The sequence below is a fragment of the Boleophthalmus pectinirostris genome, unplaced genomic scaffold, assembly GCF_026225935.1.
Source record: "Boleophthalmus pectinirostris isolate CB_2022bp ecotype Guang Dong unplaced genomic scaffold, ASM2622593v1 HiC_scaffold_17, whole genome shotgun sequence".
NCBI lineage: Eukaryota > Metazoa > Chordata > Actinopteri > Gobiiformes > Gobiidae > Boleophthalmus > Boleophthalmus pectinirostris.
Window position 1 is genome coordinate 11849228 of NW_026571115.1, and position 16540 is coordinate 11865767.

Here is a 16540-nt window from a genome sequence, read left to right on the forward strand (position 1 = left end):
GGGTCGGTCTAATGCTAGTAGTAGTAAGCGAACTTGGCTGTGACAGTGAATGTTGCCGTCACTGATGTCCATGAAAATTGGGTAAATTAGCCACAAATTGTACTAAATTAAGAGTAACGTTACTTAAAAAAATATTTCTCAAGTCTAAGTAAAAAGTACAAGTCCAAAAAATGTGTTAAGTAGCTAAGAGTAAAAGTATTCACAGAAATTACTCTAAAGTAACTTAAGTTAAAAGTAACTGGACGAAATATGTGATTTGTCATTTAAAGTTAATGCAATTGCGAGGATGAAACATGAAATAGTACTCATGTCTTGTATTTTCACAGTGGGAAGAAAGGACAATATCTGTAAATAGTAACTCACGTAAATGTATTACGTCATAATACATTATGTCATTGTAATGCTAGTGACAGGCCTGCGCTACACTCAGTGTATGTAACACGATGATTTAGGACATTTATGAGCTATTTCAAGTGATAAATACAAACATGTTGGTGGTAAATGTCTCCAACGTTTATTTCATTGTTGTCACCTGTTGTCCGGATTTTACATGTTTTTTACATGGTTTTACAGCGTCTCTCTCCTCAAATGAAATGTAAAGTTAAATCAAAACAAGCTTATATCTCTTATGGCAACGCACAGGCATTCCACGGTTGCCAGTGGTTGCATATATAAACCCCAAAATTGTAATTTTCTGCCATTCTCCGTCTGTACTCCGAGAGGGAAGACACATTTGACCGTCCGAAGCTAAGCTAACAGCTAACAGAACTCAACAAGCCTCAAGTCCAACCACCTGAGCTCTCACATGCCCGGGTCAGATTATTTTACCTTTCTAGGACACTCTGCAGTTAATTTAATTCATAAAAATACTAATACTAAAAAAAAACTACTTTCAGTATACACTAGTGTAAAAAAAATCTAATCTTAATCAGTGTCAAATTCAACTATGAGGAGTGTGGTTACATCACTTTACTAGTGTTTAGCCTTCTACACTTTGTAAAGTGTAGTTTTAACTCATTTTATTGTGGACCCCATATGACATGGTAAAAGTGTTCAAATTAACAATATACAAGTTGAATTAACACTCGAATTTGCTGCGTAGTCATGGGTGAAATTAACAAGGTAGTTAAAGGTGCACTGTGTAACCTTTACTGGTAAAGTGTCACAGGCCTGTTTGGCAATAATAGTTCAAGACAAGCAGGTGATGGACCCTACACCAGAAAAGTTGTGCAGTCCACCTTTAAGTAAAATATAACTGAATTTAGTCTAAAAGAAGTTAAATATAGCATGACTAGTCAAAATCAGACAACTAGCATGATCAGATAACCCAAAAATAGCCTATATCTGAATTTTAGTGTATAATTAAAGTAGACGTTTTAGAAATACATAAGTACCAAGAATATTTTTTTAAACTCTTTCGATCTTTAACATGCATTTTCTCTTACATTTTTGTCTTTGTCACATTGCCCTTTTTTGCATGTTTTCAAAATACATCAGACTACTTACCTCAAATGTAACGGTTTTGATAACATTTCAATAATCATATTGAATCACTCCAGAAATCAGTAAATAGTAAATAACGATCACACTTTTTGTTTTAATAGCCTATGGGTAATTGCATGATAGGAATGTTATTTTATTAGATCCACTCTGGGAACTCAGGGGAATTTCTGCATGTTGGACTTGTACTTTTGTTTCTGATAGATGTCAGTTAAGTTGTGGACTTTTTAGAAATATAGCCTAAAAGTATCAGTACATTTTAAAGAACTCTTTCAATCTTTAAACTCATGCCCTATGTAACTTCGAAGGTGGAGGGTCTGCTTTTTGCTTGTCTCTATCGAGATGTAATTTCTTTGCCTGGAATGTTCCACAGTAGGGCATTAAACGGATCTCCCTTGCAATTGTTCAAATACATGTGTCTTATAGCTCAAAAATCCCTCAAAAAACTCAAATTCTTACTATGTACAGGCTTGCATCTCCATAGATCTGACTGTCTCCATTGTGATTACCAAGTTTATTTCCATACTGTGGAATAATCAAGGCAAAACAGTGACACCTCCATGGAAACAAGCAGGTGGCGTATCGTATCCATCAGAGTACATCTTTAAGATTTTTTTTTTTTGTCTTTGTCACATTAGTTTGCCTTTTTTGCACGTTTTTAACAAAAATCAGATCACACACATCAGCTGTAACTATACAGGCCTAAGACATTTCAATAATCTGGTAAGAAATCAGGCTACAATCACACTTTTGGTGTGCATGTATAGCCAATGTGTGAACTACAGATAAGCTAAACATATTTTAAAATGTATATTATTGTTACATAAAATAGTCCTAAATTCTGCTGTTTAACGTTGTGTATCCTAAAGTCAACAGGAATAACGTACATGTAGTTTTAGCTAACATGGGTAATTACAGGATAACAACTGGGAAAGACCGCAGGGGATTCAAGGGAGTTTCTGCGTAATGGAGTTTTGCTTTTGTTCCTGCTCTTCCTCTAATTCCGAACACCGAGAGGAAAACAGCGCGTTCCTATGTTTCCATACAAGGGCATTGCGTGAGTGCGTTTCCTGTTGCGTCAAGTGAGCGCTCGTGTGCCCTCTTCGACGTGACGTAACGAAACGAGCGTGAGCTGTGATGCGTTCAGGGTTGGCTGTCACTGTCACTCTGCCTACACTGCACCCCCCAGCTGATGTAGGAAGTATAAAGAAGGAGAGATATGATAACTTTAGGGTTAATACTAGAAAAATGCTGTAATCTGAACAGACTAAATGTTTTATTGCTTTTATTAGCCTGTGTATGGTATTGCCTATATTGCAATTGAACGTATCCACTTTAAGATCGTTCATATTCACTAGGTTATTTCAGTATATTATGTTGTTTATTATAAGCTGTTATTAGCTAACTAGTTTAGATATTAGTACCAGCCTTGTAAATTCAGACAAATTCTATATGCATAGGCCTTCTTATTTAGACAAAATATTACTCAAAGTATATATTAATATTTGTCTGTTTAGGTCTAGTAGCGCTATATTCAATATCTGCTTTCCAGGTTAGTCAAATAACTGGGCCTATAACATATCAAGCATAATCAATATTTTTAGGCAGTCACTGAATATAATGCGTGTTTTTGTTTGTTTTTTTTCCATACCAAACAACTTTTAAAATGTAAGGGTAGCAGCTTATTCTTATGTTTTAGGTGACATCAATCAAAAGTCGCCTCTTTCTGTCAACCTTGCTGTTTTATCTTGCTTACTAAGATTTACTGCACTTGTTATTGTTTTGAATCGCCAAATTTCCCACGACGCCCGAACGCACCTCTACTCCGTGCGTGAGTCACGCCTGAGTGTTTCTTAGAAGTGCGTCCCTCCCACAAACTCAGAACTAAGTGAACCGGCACCGCGGACGTACCAGGACAAATCTCTCAGGTACAGCCGAGATAAGAGCGTCTTCAGGCGGTTACAGAGCACGACATCACCGCTCTATAATAACACGGAGACTACGGTATATTATTGAACAATCAATCAATACAGTGAACATGGGCTTTCTATTGACGAAGATGATGACAGTGTTCGGGGACAAAGGTGAGACTTACCTCATCATTTTGCTGACGATGTTAATTAAATGATATCAGGGTTTTGTTCATCTATAATCTATCTACAGTGATGTGAAGAATACGTTGAAAATGAATTTATTTACAGAATACTAAACACCTGCATGAAAATGTATTCTGTATTCTGAGTACTCAGAACTCTTTTACATCGAGTTGCATTTAAATTATAGAGTAAAACAGCTTTAAGCTTTATTTATTTCTTTATATTTTATTTCCTGCTATCCCTAACTGGAGTAGGAAGAGCAGTTTTTCTATTTTTCTCACTGATTATGTGCAGTTTGAAGCCTAAATTGGGGTACTGTCATTTATTCCTTTGATTTAAGAAAAGTGAAGTGTGTATTGTGAATATCATCAAACAAAAGTGTGACTGCAATGTAAGTTACTCAAAATTTGTATTCAGATTGTGTATTCTCAGTATATGTATTCAGTTACTTCCCAACACTGCCTGCAGTATTATAGCAGGGTAATATCAATGCAATAGGCCATAGATTTAAGATAGATAGGCTTGTCTTACATAATTTAACGCTGGACAACTTAGTATGATTTTGGAGAAATTATAATGTAAACAAACACAAGAAGCAATACATAATAATAGGCTGATTTTTCCAAAACTTAGCCTACACATTTTCTTTTTACCCAATTTACAGGGCGGTATATAGTCATTTCCAAATGAGTGGTCACATTTAAAATCTTAGTTTGGTTTATTTAGTTATGTGTGAGGATTACATATTAACCTGTATACAGCAAGTCTATGCCATGACCTTTTCAAACTTCTGTATTTACATAATCATGATAACAACATTGGACATTACATCACAGCTGCCCTGTCTCTAATCTCTGTCCATCACTAATACCTGAACATGCTGTGTTCTTGGTTATGTTTGTATTACAAGAGTGAAAGCGTGAGTTTAAAGTAAAAATTTCCTTGTTCCTTCTCAAATAACAGAGCACAAAGTCATCATTGTGGGTTTGGACAATGCAGGAAAAACTACAATCCTCTACCAGTTGTAAGTCACAAAGAATTACCTTATTTTTTTTCCTTTTACAGTGAGTTTAATATAATAATTACACCAAATATAAATAATATTGTAACACATGGCTCAAAATACTCATCTTTAGTACAAGTTAATAGTAATATAGCTACTACTACAACTACTACTACTATTACTAGGACTAAACAATGTCAACTACTTCTACATCAATTAGATCTAGCTGTGTGAAAATGTAAATTAAATAAAATGTACTATTGCTACAACAACTACTTCTAGATACTTCAACAGCTACTACGTAAACTAAAGCTAGAACAATAGAAAGAGAACGTACTACTATTATTACTACTACTACTACTGTAAAAATGTGTAGAAATTAAATTTACTAGTAAAATTTAAAGTAATGGATAACGTGGTAGTAGCAAACAAGTACTTATATTACTATTATTACTATTGCTATAGGTCCTAAAGTAAAAATATTCATTGTATTTATAATACTACTACTACTGCTACCACCACTACTACTATCACCACTACTACTTCTACTCATACTTCCATGTTCTGTTATACAGCCTGACAAAGGAGGCAGTACACACGTCTCCAACAATAGGAAGCAACGTTGAGGAAATCACTGTTCGAAATACGCACTTTTTGGTTTGGGACATCGGAGGACAAGAAAGTCTGCGAGCGAGCTGGTATTCATACTACTGCCACACAGAGGTAATTCAATTAAATAAGATTATAAAAAAGAGGAACCTTAAACAGATAGTCCCTAGGCTAGTGGGCTAGAGCTGTTACAAAGGATGCTGTTATGGAAACAATCAATACTTTGCAGTGACATGTATGTGTATGGTGGAATGTCCATCAGTTGCCATGGTGACACAATGCACAGATTAGCAAAGACTGTCAAAAATAATCTGAAACACTCAAGGACAAATACAAAATGGATTTAAACAACTCATTTTCATGGGGGTATGATCAATACGAGTGTTTATGGTCCTGTTTAGGAGTTTGATTTTCAACAAAAAGGGGAGTGTAATTGAAAAACTGTTGCCTAATAGTAGCTAGCTTCATGACTATAATGTTATTTGAGAGGGACTTGTTTAATAGTAAAAACTGTCTCACCCGTTGTAGTTTTTTATGGTCAAATTCTGTAGAAAAAAAGCCCAGATTAAAGTCTAACAAAGCCTCAGACAGAGCATGCCTACAGTTAGCACCACACCCCAGGAAATATTGATGACATTAGATGCAAAGAATTAATAAAGGAGATTTATGGATTTAGTTTTATCCATGCAGATACATTTGTAGTTATATAAGTGGTAATTAGTCTTTATTGTCTTTTGATGGCATTTTTCTTTTAATATTTTTTTCCTAGGTTTAAAGCTCATTATGTACCTTTTCTGTTGGAGTATCTGCTACTGTATTGTCTCTATGGAGATGTTATGGCTTTTCTTAGAATATTGCACAGTGTAGCATTAAACTCACCCATCTTGAATTACAGGCTTTTTCATTGCTAAAGAAATAAAATCAAATCAAGCATTCTCTTTGTCACCAAGTATATGCCATACTCTGGAGCATTCTAGGAAAACCAAGAACATCTCCATGGAGACAAGCAAGTGATATAACCCAGGAACACTGGATTATAATGTATAAAGATAAACTAATGTAATCTGAAGCTTTAAATTACACCCAAATCATGTTTTTGAGGCCAGAACATACTAACCCATTTTACCTATGTTATCTTCTGAGGACTCTTATGTAACTGTGCATGTAATAAACAGGTCCATAATTACACCTTATGGACTTCTTGTTGTTTTTAGTAGCCGCTGATAACGCAGTACAGATGATAAACCTCTTACATGTTGTTTAAGTTTGGTTAAGTCAGGGTGAGCTAATATAAATGTATGAATCCTGCTATGGTACATCTCCATATATTAAATTACTATATTTTACAGAGTTTATTTCTGGTGTTCCATCTTGAAATATCCATCCATTTACCTATATTATTCCTGGGTTTCAGCTTCCTGTCATTTGCAACATTTTTCAGAAGGTTTTTGTTTTAAATTGTTAAAGGGCCTATATATTATTACGATATCTTCTGATCAATGTTATAATGTTGTTTCCTCGTCAAAAACATACCTGGACTTGTTTAACACAAAGACCCTGCATATTTAAGATGAAGTTTTCTCTCAAACCCTTCTTTCAGCCCTGGAATTGCCAATCTCTACTGAACTAAAGATAAAAGGAACTATTAACTTGAAATCTACCACTTCATGACATCAAAAGGTGGAGCAGAGCATTTTGAGCTTTAAAAAATAATAATAATTAAAAAAAAAAAAACGTTACTCAAACATGTGTGAATGAAACAAAACATAACTCCAGGTATGATTCTGAGGACGTAACAGCATTATAACATGATGTAAAGTTCACAAGAGTCAATTTTGTGTTATATAGATTCTTTAATCGGCAACAGTCCCCTGGTTTTTCATCATTCTGAAACTCGTAGATGTACTATTTTTTGTATAATATTTTCTATATCTATTCAAAAGTGGAAGAGTGAAACTAGACTGTTCATTGTTAATTACCTCCCACAGATTCTTTGCAATTGCAGTAAACATTGTGTACATATTAATTCATTATGTATTTGCTTTATTTCAGATTGTCATTCTGGTGGTGGACAGCACAGACCGGGAGAGACTCACCGTCACTAAAGACGAGCTCCACCGGATGCTTGCACACGAGGTATGAAGATTTTATGATTATTCACAATCTCTGATGCCATGACCTAACAACAGAGAAATCCTTAATGCACTAATGTAAAATAGATGACCATTCCTTTATGTGAACAGCTCTATGTAGACAATGCTCCATGAAAGGTGGAACTGAAGAATATTTGAATATAAAATGTTCTCTGTGGTATATTGCATCCTTGAATGTTTCTGTAGATTTATTTTGGCATAAATATAATTACAAGAAAATTTAACAGTTTTAATTTGCAAAATTATGTTAGTAATTTTGGATTCATAATAACTAAAAAAATACAGTATACAATATTTTGTATAATGTTCTTATAGTTGCATTAATGTTGTTTTTAAATGGCCCATATTACGCTATTTTCTGATCCATGTAATAATGTTGTTTCCTCATCACAAATATACCAGGAGTGAGTTCTTATCTCAAATGGAAAACACTCTGTTCCACCTTGTGATGTCATGTGGTAATACAGGAAGTGCTCTGCTGGGTTTTTAAACTCCATACATCTTTATCCCTGAAACTGTCGATCTCTACTGAACTAAAAGTAGAACTTACCTTAACGTGAAACCTACCGCTTCAGAAAATCACAAAGAGGATCAGAACATTTTGAGCTTTGGAGATGTAGACAGACTAATAATAAAGGACCTTGTGTGGTAGAAATAATTATTACTATTGGTTCAACAACTAATTTAAATTCCAAAAACATAATCTTTAATAGGTGGAATACCCAGACAGTGTTATAACACAATATACAAGCCCTTTAGAACAAAGCAGTGCCTTTTGGCTCAAGTGAAACTGTTTGCAGTGATTGTTGTTTTTACAGTACCTGCCCAAACACGGCATGTTGAATGACTCAGAGTAAAGGCACAACATGTGTTCTGCCTTATTTCTTTGTTATTGATACTTGTCACTGTCTGTGGAGGCGTTGGCCTGGTAAATAAGTGTACATAGTATACTGAACTCTTGAACATACAACATATATTATTGCTGTTCTTTTGGCTATAATTTTCCACAATATGTCATAAAACTTGTCTATCTCTATGGAGAATGTCCCAAAGTATGATTTTAACTTTCCACTTCATCGTGCATGTGCTGCCTCCAGAAAGTTGCACATTGTATCTTTATAGTAAGCATTATAAATAAGTATTTTCTGTTGTCTTATTTCAGGACCTCCAAAATGCTGCAGTTCTGGTTCTGGCAAACAAACAGGACGTAAAGGATTCGATGACAGCGGCGGAGATATCTCAATGTTTAACATTAGACACCATCACCACTCACTCTTGGCACGTCCAGGCCTGCTGCGCCCTGACGGGGGAGGGGTGAGGACCATTCACACTATACACAGGAACTATATTTACTACTGAGGTCACTGTTGCGTCACTGTGTAATGTGGAATAGATTAACCAACCAGTGCACATTGTTTTCTGAAATGTGTGTAGTCTCATTACTTTAAATTCAAGTTTGTTAAATACCCAGATGCTAATCAGCTGACATCAAGTTGGGGGTGTTCTACAATGCATTTCTATTGGCAGAATGTTCAACAGTTGCCATGGTGATACAATGCACACATTAGGAAACACTAAAAACAAGAAAAAATACAAAATGGATTTAAAAAGCACATTTTCAGGAGCCTGTGGTCAATGCAAGCGTTCATGGTCCTATTTAATAGTTTGATTTGACTAACTGAAAAACTGTTGGCTCATGCTGGCTATCTTGTGACTGTAATTTTAATGTATGAAACTTGTTAAACAGCAAAAATCATCTCACCTGTTGTAGTTCCAAATAAACCAGCTCTGAATGGTCAGACTGTAAAAATAAAGCTCAAATTAAAGTCTAACAAGCCCCAGATTGAGATTGTTAGCATCACACCCCCAGGAAATGTTGATAACATCAGCTACAAAGTATCAATAGAATGTAACCCATATTAAAAGTACATACTCACTTACTGAAGTTTCATGCATTGTTTTTAATAGTCTTGTTTCCTCTTTCTGTCTCTGTAGTTTACCTGCCAGTCTGGACTGGATGAGGTCCAAGGTTCTGGCAAACTGAAACTATTCCAGTAAACAACTTTTCTTCAAACTGAGCCAACCTCCTGTGCCAAGAAGATTCACAAGGTTACAGCAAAATCCTGTTAAAACAATGGACAGATGACTACAGGGATTGGCCCAAGATGCAAGACCATTTTGGCTGGGATGACCACCACCAGCTAACGAACTTTGGTTGGCAATTTACACAAAGAACTTCTGCTGTTATGATTATATTTTAATAATCTGGCAAAATGATGAGATTACATGTTAAAACCTACGTAATCTGAAGAAACATTGATCACAAATAACACAACCTGCCAAGTTGTCCTATACTCAGCAAAATGGGGCATGTTAATGTACTTTACAGGAATGTAGAGTATTATACCCTTTTGGACAAAAGAAGCCCTCTTTTCCTTCCCACCAAAATCAGCTATCAAGTTTCAGCACAAATGTGAAATTCCTACATAATGTTTTTTAGGCCCCTATTTTCATGTAGCCAGGGATGAGATCAGTCTAGAGAAATCAGACTATAATCAGACAACTAGGGTAGCCTAAGTACTCGGTGCATGTAAAACACTGAAATTTTATCCTTTTTTTAAAATCTTAATTTCAGGATTTACGTTTTTCACTTGTTGCCTAATATAACTAGACCAACAGATGCCAGGATACAGAGTGAGTTATATCTCTGTTAGTAGTTAAACTTTAATGCCTGATCAGTATATGTTTACAATAATATTTATAAGGAAAACCACATTGCATTATGATTGTATAACATGTATTATGTAAGGTATTTTAAGTTATTATTATCCACGTCATTCATTAATTAATAGGAATAAGGGAGGTGTAGATAAATACCAGTCTGAATACCTCATACAACACAACACAAGCTCTAAATCAGTTTTGGTTTTCTCTCTATAGTTGGAAATTATTTGACAAAAATTATAGAAATACACTTTTAACACACTGCATATATATATCTTAATGCCACAGCTCTCAGACTTTTCTATTCCAGGTCTAAACCAGGAATATAACAGGTCTAAACCAGGTCTAAACCAGGTCTAAACCAGGAATATAACAGGTCTAAACCAGGTCGAAATCAGGAATATTCACTGTAGTTCTAAACAAGAAATTATCTAAAGGACAAAAAGTTGCAAATGAAGTGTAAATTAGGCAAATCTCACAATCGAAGTGTTCAGCCACTCTAACAAAAGATTAATAGTCTGAAAGTTATATTTTGGACATGATTAGACCTCCAAATAGGACTAGAAAAGAAAGTGAAATGTGGACTACTTTTTATTTTATCTGGAAATTGATATGATGATTTACTTTTGCTTTCAGGATTACTCACTGTAACTCCCTTTAACCTTTAAACCCCAAAAGCTGCCTTTAATGAATCTATGGTTCAAACAAATGTTATGTTATAATGTTATGTTTAAGACTATGCCTGAGTACAAGAAGCCAAAATTAATTTATTTGTAACTATTTGGGCAACTGTATATTACAGTCATGTCTTAATGGCAAATAAGCTGCTGGAGACTTTATTTATGTTTTATTGTATTATATGTTCAAATGTTTTTGTAGATTCAATAAAAAACAATGTTGAGATGTGACTGTTGTCCTGTTGATAGGCCTATAATTCACTATATGAATGGAGCTGTGTTATGCAATTGAAAATATGTAAATGATAACACATTTTAGGCTCACATAAAAATACTGTTACATAAAAAATACATTTCGTGGAGCCTATCTAGCTTGTAAAAGGACCATAGACTGAAAGTTATCAAAGGGTACAAAGGTTATTGATAACAGAAGACCATAGACTGAAAGTTATCAAAGGGTACAAAGGTTATTGATAACAGAAGAAAATATAGTTTCTTTTGGTGTATCATCCTTGAAAACAAAAACGTATCAAACTGTTTTAAATGTTGTGACAAGAAGAATAAAAGATGAAATAAGAAAATTCATAAATTACAAGGGGGCATCCGGATTTGAACCGGAGACCTCTTGATCTGCAGTCAAATGCTCTACCACTGAGCTATACCCCCGTGTGGCGAAAGAGGGGAAAATGTTTTGTATTTCAATGAGCCTCGGAATATGTAATAATAGTAGCAATATATATACTACAATACGGCCATAAAAGCAGTTTTTTCGGTAGTTAATTACAGCAGGGTAATTTATTGACAAAAGCAAGTGTTTTTTCACCTTTTTGGACACGATGTAGCCTCCTAATTATTATTCACTGGAGGGGGATGTAGGACGCTTTTTAGCCACTAGATGGAAGCACGGAGCATCGTACACACTCAAACTCCATAAAAGGTGTCTTTTGAATGGGAATACGATTTACTTTAGTCTGGCGAGTTGAAGGCAAGAATTTTCTATTTTTAAGATCGTATATTACACAGAATGGATTCTTGTAAGCTTTGATTCACGTTAGAATAACTGTTACTATATCCAAAACTTACCAAGAGTTTTGTTTATTTCATTCACAAGTTTGAATAGGCCTAATAGTGCATTATTAGTCTGATTACATCTCTAAAACTCGTAATTCTCTGTTCCATTCATCATAGACTGAATAAAAAATATATAAACAGTCTATGGTTCGTTCCACCTTGTGATATCATGAAGCAGTATATTTTTAAGTTAGTTGCTATCGTTTAATTGCCTTTTGTTTAGCAGAGACTGTCAATTTCAGGGTTGAAACCATCCAAACAATTCTACTGAAGGTGTATGGAGTTTAGAAACACAAGGGAGCACGTCCTGTATTACCACATGACATCGCAAGGTGGAACAGTCTTTCACATTTTTTTCCTTAATTAATGTCTTTCAAAGACCCTCTAATGGTTCCATATGACATTTTGGGGTGTTTGAATGGTACACTGGCGCCCCCAGCTGTCTCTGGGCGGAAAACCCAGACATGCAATTTCGTAGCCACCGACCCGGTGGCAGCCCTCAGGGCTCTGTTCTCGTTTACGTTCTCGTCATCGTATCACTGTATCGAAAACGATCTGCGTCCGGAGTCCAGACGCGTTATTTCTGTGTCCGCAAGCCTTACCGATCCACACAACTTCGAGCATATTTGTTTATATTTTACAGTAGCGAAACTTTAAACCGTATGGTTACTTAAAATAAACTAAGCATTCAAAAAAACTGCTTGCTAAAAACTGCCACGCCTGCAGTCAGTGACTCTGGGTGGGTTTATGTGGAAACCAGTGGCTTCTGTTCAATAGTGGCGGCGCAAGGGTCCCGCACTCCCTAACTTGACCTAGAAAAAAAAAATAAATAAATAAATATTTATATAAAGTTGTTATTTTGTATTAGGCTATATGTTTGATATTTTGTTTAAAATTGAACGTGTATCTGCATAGACATATTTTATCATGATAAATGTGATCACTTTATTTGAGTCATGTGTTTGGCATTTGAGTGCGCGCGGTCAGAGCGACTTAATGGAGGTCTATGGGAAAGCCTGAAGTTTGCAGAAAATTTGACGTCATTACGTTGCTTCTGCCCATTACTTTACATTACAATTGTAACATACATCTTGGGGCGTAGGGTGAGGGCGACCTGAAATCAAGTGATTGGTCTTTATAAATATTATCACATACTTCTGGCCTATTGTGATGCGTGATCGCTCTATCCCGCCTAGCCCCAGTTCTCCACTGGCAGCATGCTACTGCTACAGGCTAATGAATGGTTAATAACAGAGCTGTGTGCTACACAACTATGGCGAGTTCAACTTCAAGTCAAAGTCAAGTTGGAGGCACTCGCTTGCTGCTCTATCCACCTCCGCCCGCTCGTTTCTGGGCATAAATGTTTCAGGTTGTAAGTCTTTCTGGTGCCCTAGTGCTAATATGGACTGGCTGGTACTTTTACATCTAAGTGGGAATAGAGATTCAGACTAGTTTTACAACCAGCTGGGGCATTCGGCTCCCGGACATTGTGTTGCGGACTGGGATTTGGACCAGTTTGATCTCTTCATATTGGAGACAACCAACAGGGCAGAGGGTAGGTAAGAGGCTTGTTTTCATTAATTATGGGCAAATCTGCGGGTGGAGCCTCACAGGTCAATAGTTTTAATAGTTAAATAGTGCTAAAATGAGCCCAGAGCTGATGGAGCTGCTCCGGTTGCTCTGCCGTGTGTTCGTGTTGTGATCATAGCCTCTTCTTTTAGTTTTGCTGACTTTGTTGGAGCTGGGTATGAGTAGTGGGTCAATTTGTGTTGTTAGTGCTGGTTGTTGGGGCTGGTTGTGAGTGGTGGATCAAGTTGTGTCCTGATGGATATAGTTCAACCAGTAGAGGCCAAAATGTCTGTTTCTGGCATTCGTTTTAATACTGTATAACCTATATATAATACACCCAAAAAATAAATAAATAAATACCACCAACCGCCACAGGTGAAAACATATTTGATCTTTTTAATCAAGTAGCCTAAATAAGATACTGCGTCTGCGTGTGCCAAGCTTTCGGGTCACATCCTTTTTACAGCTATAACCTTCACATGAAAATACCATTAGATAAGACCTACTACTGGATGTCGTATTTCTATTTTTATTTTATGAACCTGTCACCGTGTGTGTTTCTTTCATGTTTTACAGCGCTTGCGTCATGACATAAATCAAAGTCATTTTAAGCTTGTGTCCCTCCTTAAAGTCTAGTCTAACTTTGAGGAAGGGACACGCACAGATCAGATTTCCTTGTTTGACTTTACGCTACGGGACATTTTAGGGAAAAGTAGCCATCGTTAAACTTTATTTCTTGCACCTGTGAGTTGAATAGGCTGATCTTTATCAAATGGGAAAATCTGGATAGAATCATACAGTCTTTAGTGACATCTACTGGTTTGAGGCAATATAACAAGGAACATTACATTAGGCCACATTACATTAATAGTTATATTAAATACATCTGATCAAGAACAATGGATAGGCTGTTTTAAATTAACATAAAATGCAAAATATTCTATAATAAGTAAATTGTTTTCTCTTGTCTTTCAGGTTTGTTTGTTTTTTTAGGGCAGTTTTATTCATTCACCTTTTGTTTGAGATACTCCATTTCTGTGCTGTACTGAGGGCTTCCTTGTTATTTTAGCCTACGACATCAGAAGTATAATACTCCCTACAATGGAAGCACAGCCAGACTGAACTGTACTAAACTGGAGTGGACAACACTTTTACAAATTAAGGGATGCACTGACCCAGTTTTTTCAGTTCCGATATAGATTCTGTGACTTTAACTATCTGCCGATAAACGATACTAACCGATACCAGTGTTGAGACAGAAAATGGCACTTATTTACTTCACAAAAACACAAAAGATCAAATTGCGTTGTGTAACTGTTATTTATCCTTCAAATAGCCACTGAACAGCTTTGTATGAATAAAAGTTCAAACATTGCGAGATGTTCTAGGCCAAATTCAGCCTAAAAATTGTCTTATTACATTTATAATTTAAGGGCCAACCAGGATATCAGCTTATGTAGCCGATTTTTAATCAATATTGACCAGGGTTTTCAGTGGTTATTTCATTATACTTGCCAACAAGAGAGTTACAATTAGTAGCTGATCATATGTTCCTTGGCCTATGCATAGGTTTCAGACTGATGAAATATTAGGGCTGTAGTCATAGTGATTAACAAATGAACACTAACTAGTGCATCTTTTTAATGGGAATACTGTTCAAAATGCTGTATATAACAGGAAGCTCAAAGCTATGAAGTAGTATTTTTAAAGGTGTACTGTATAACTTTTCGGTTGGGGGTCTGTCACCTGTTTGTTTCTATGGATATGTCATTGTTCTGCCTGGAATGTTACACAGTATGACATTAAACAGCTCTACCTTACATTTATTCAATTACGGTTGGGTTTATAACAAAAAAATACCTACAAAAACAGGCATTCTGACTGTGAGCGGGGTTGCCTCTCCACAGATCTGACCTGTAACTTAGTCTAGTTTGGTGTCCATGACGATTGAGTGGCCTAATACTATATTGCACTATAAGCATTCCAGACAAAGCAATACTATCTCCATGAAGAAAAGCATTTGATGGACTCTCCACCAGAAAATGTACCTTTAACAAACCGAAATGGGCTACTTGATTACTACTACTATTTGTGTCTTCTGTAAAATATCTATAAAGTTGGTCTGGCTATATTTTATCAAAAGGTTAAGTTGCTGGTTTATTTTTATGAAAACATGCCAGAAAGAGACTAAAGCTGGACCTAACAATCTCCTTGAGTAACCACACAGTCACCAAGGATGAGTCACAAAGAGTGTTGACAGTGGGACAGTTGGCTAGCCATTACTCTTTGATATTTCCTGCCCAAAATGTATAAAGTTAGCAACATAGTCTCTAATTTGACCATCTTATGAAAATATATGGTCACTCAACAGTTAGTATTATTATGCAATCAGGATTCAGGCATACCAGGATTAGCCCTATCTCTTCATGTTGAAATCTAGCATTGGGAGTGATTTGATCGAAAATTCCTGTTTCTTGTTAAAAGGTGGGTGTGATAAAAGCAGCAAAAATAGAAGGAAATACACATGGATTTCAGTAAGTTTGACATGAGCCTGTGAATGTAAAATATCTTCTCCAAGACTCTTCTGAGGAAGTAATTGTAGGCTATATTTTTATTCTCTCTGTAAGGAAATTGTCCTCTGTATTTGAGCCATTCTTCAGTGTTGCTGAGGTAAATGGAAATCAAGAAGGAATTTTTGAAGACAGGTTGAAAAATATGTTGAAAAATTCTGTTTTCACAAAAAATATTTTTTTTTATATTTAAAAGACTGATTAAACAAACTAATGGTGTTTGCTTATAATTGTATTTGTCAAATAAGAATTTCTGTGTACATTAGGGGATTTTTGGCCCACTAAAACATAGTTGCTAGGTAACAATCATAAAGTCAAATTTTAAACCTAAAAAATGGCTAAACTGGCAAATGTTTACATTTAATGAACATGTGTTAGTATAATGAGTAGTTCAACCTGTCATAGAGACTTTTATGTGGCGATAGATTTGTTTAATGCCATACTGTGGAACATATTAACAAGACCAAGCTATAACATCTCTACTAGGAAAGTTACATGGTAATACTTTAATTGTTGCAGGCAGTGGTGGATGAAGCACTCAGTTTTGTTTATGTAAAAGTACAGACAC

At 35.7% G+C, this 16540-nt stretch overlaps 1 protein-coding gene and 1 non-coding gene across 2 annotated transcripts; one reads left to right on the forward strand and one right to left on the reverse strand.

Moving 5' to 3' along the window:
* Window positions 1–3369: 3369 nt before the first annotated feature.
* Window positions 3370–10993, forward strand: arl5c (ADP-ribosylation factor-like 5C). Its single transcript, XM_020923832.2, has 6 exons — window positions 3370–3584; window positions 4560–4620; window positions 5175–5322; window positions 7261–7344; window positions 8524–8675; window positions 9357–10993. The coding sequence occupies exons 1-6, from the start codon at window positions 3539–3541 to the stop codon at window positions 9403–9405; spliced, it is 540 nt and encodes a 179-aa protein (XP_020779491.1). The 5' UTR covers window positions 3370–3538; the 3' UTR covers window positions 9406–10993.
* A 363-nt stretch (window positions 10994–11356) lies between these two features.
* trnac-gca (transfer RNA cysteine (anticodon GCA)) lies at window positions 11357–11428 on the reverse strand. Its single transcript has one exon. It is a non-coding gene; the product is annotated as a tRNA-Cys (tRNA).
* Between the last annotated feature and the right edge of the window lie 5112 nt (window positions 11429–16540).

Excerpts from the sequence above, each read along its gene's own strand:
- arl5c (XM_020923832.2), top strand. The coding sequence starts at position 3,539 with ATGGGCTTTCTATTGACGAAGATGATGACAGTGTTCGGGGACAAAG. Across the intron at positions 5,323-7,260 it reads CATACTACTGCCACACAGAG|ATTGTCATTCTGGTGGTGGA; the intron begins GTAATTCAATTA and ends GCTTTATTTCAG. Across the intron at positions 8,676-9,356 it reads TGCGCCCTGACGGGGGAGGG|TTTACCTGCCAGTCTGGACT; the intron begins GTGAGGACCATT and ends CTGTCTCTGTAG.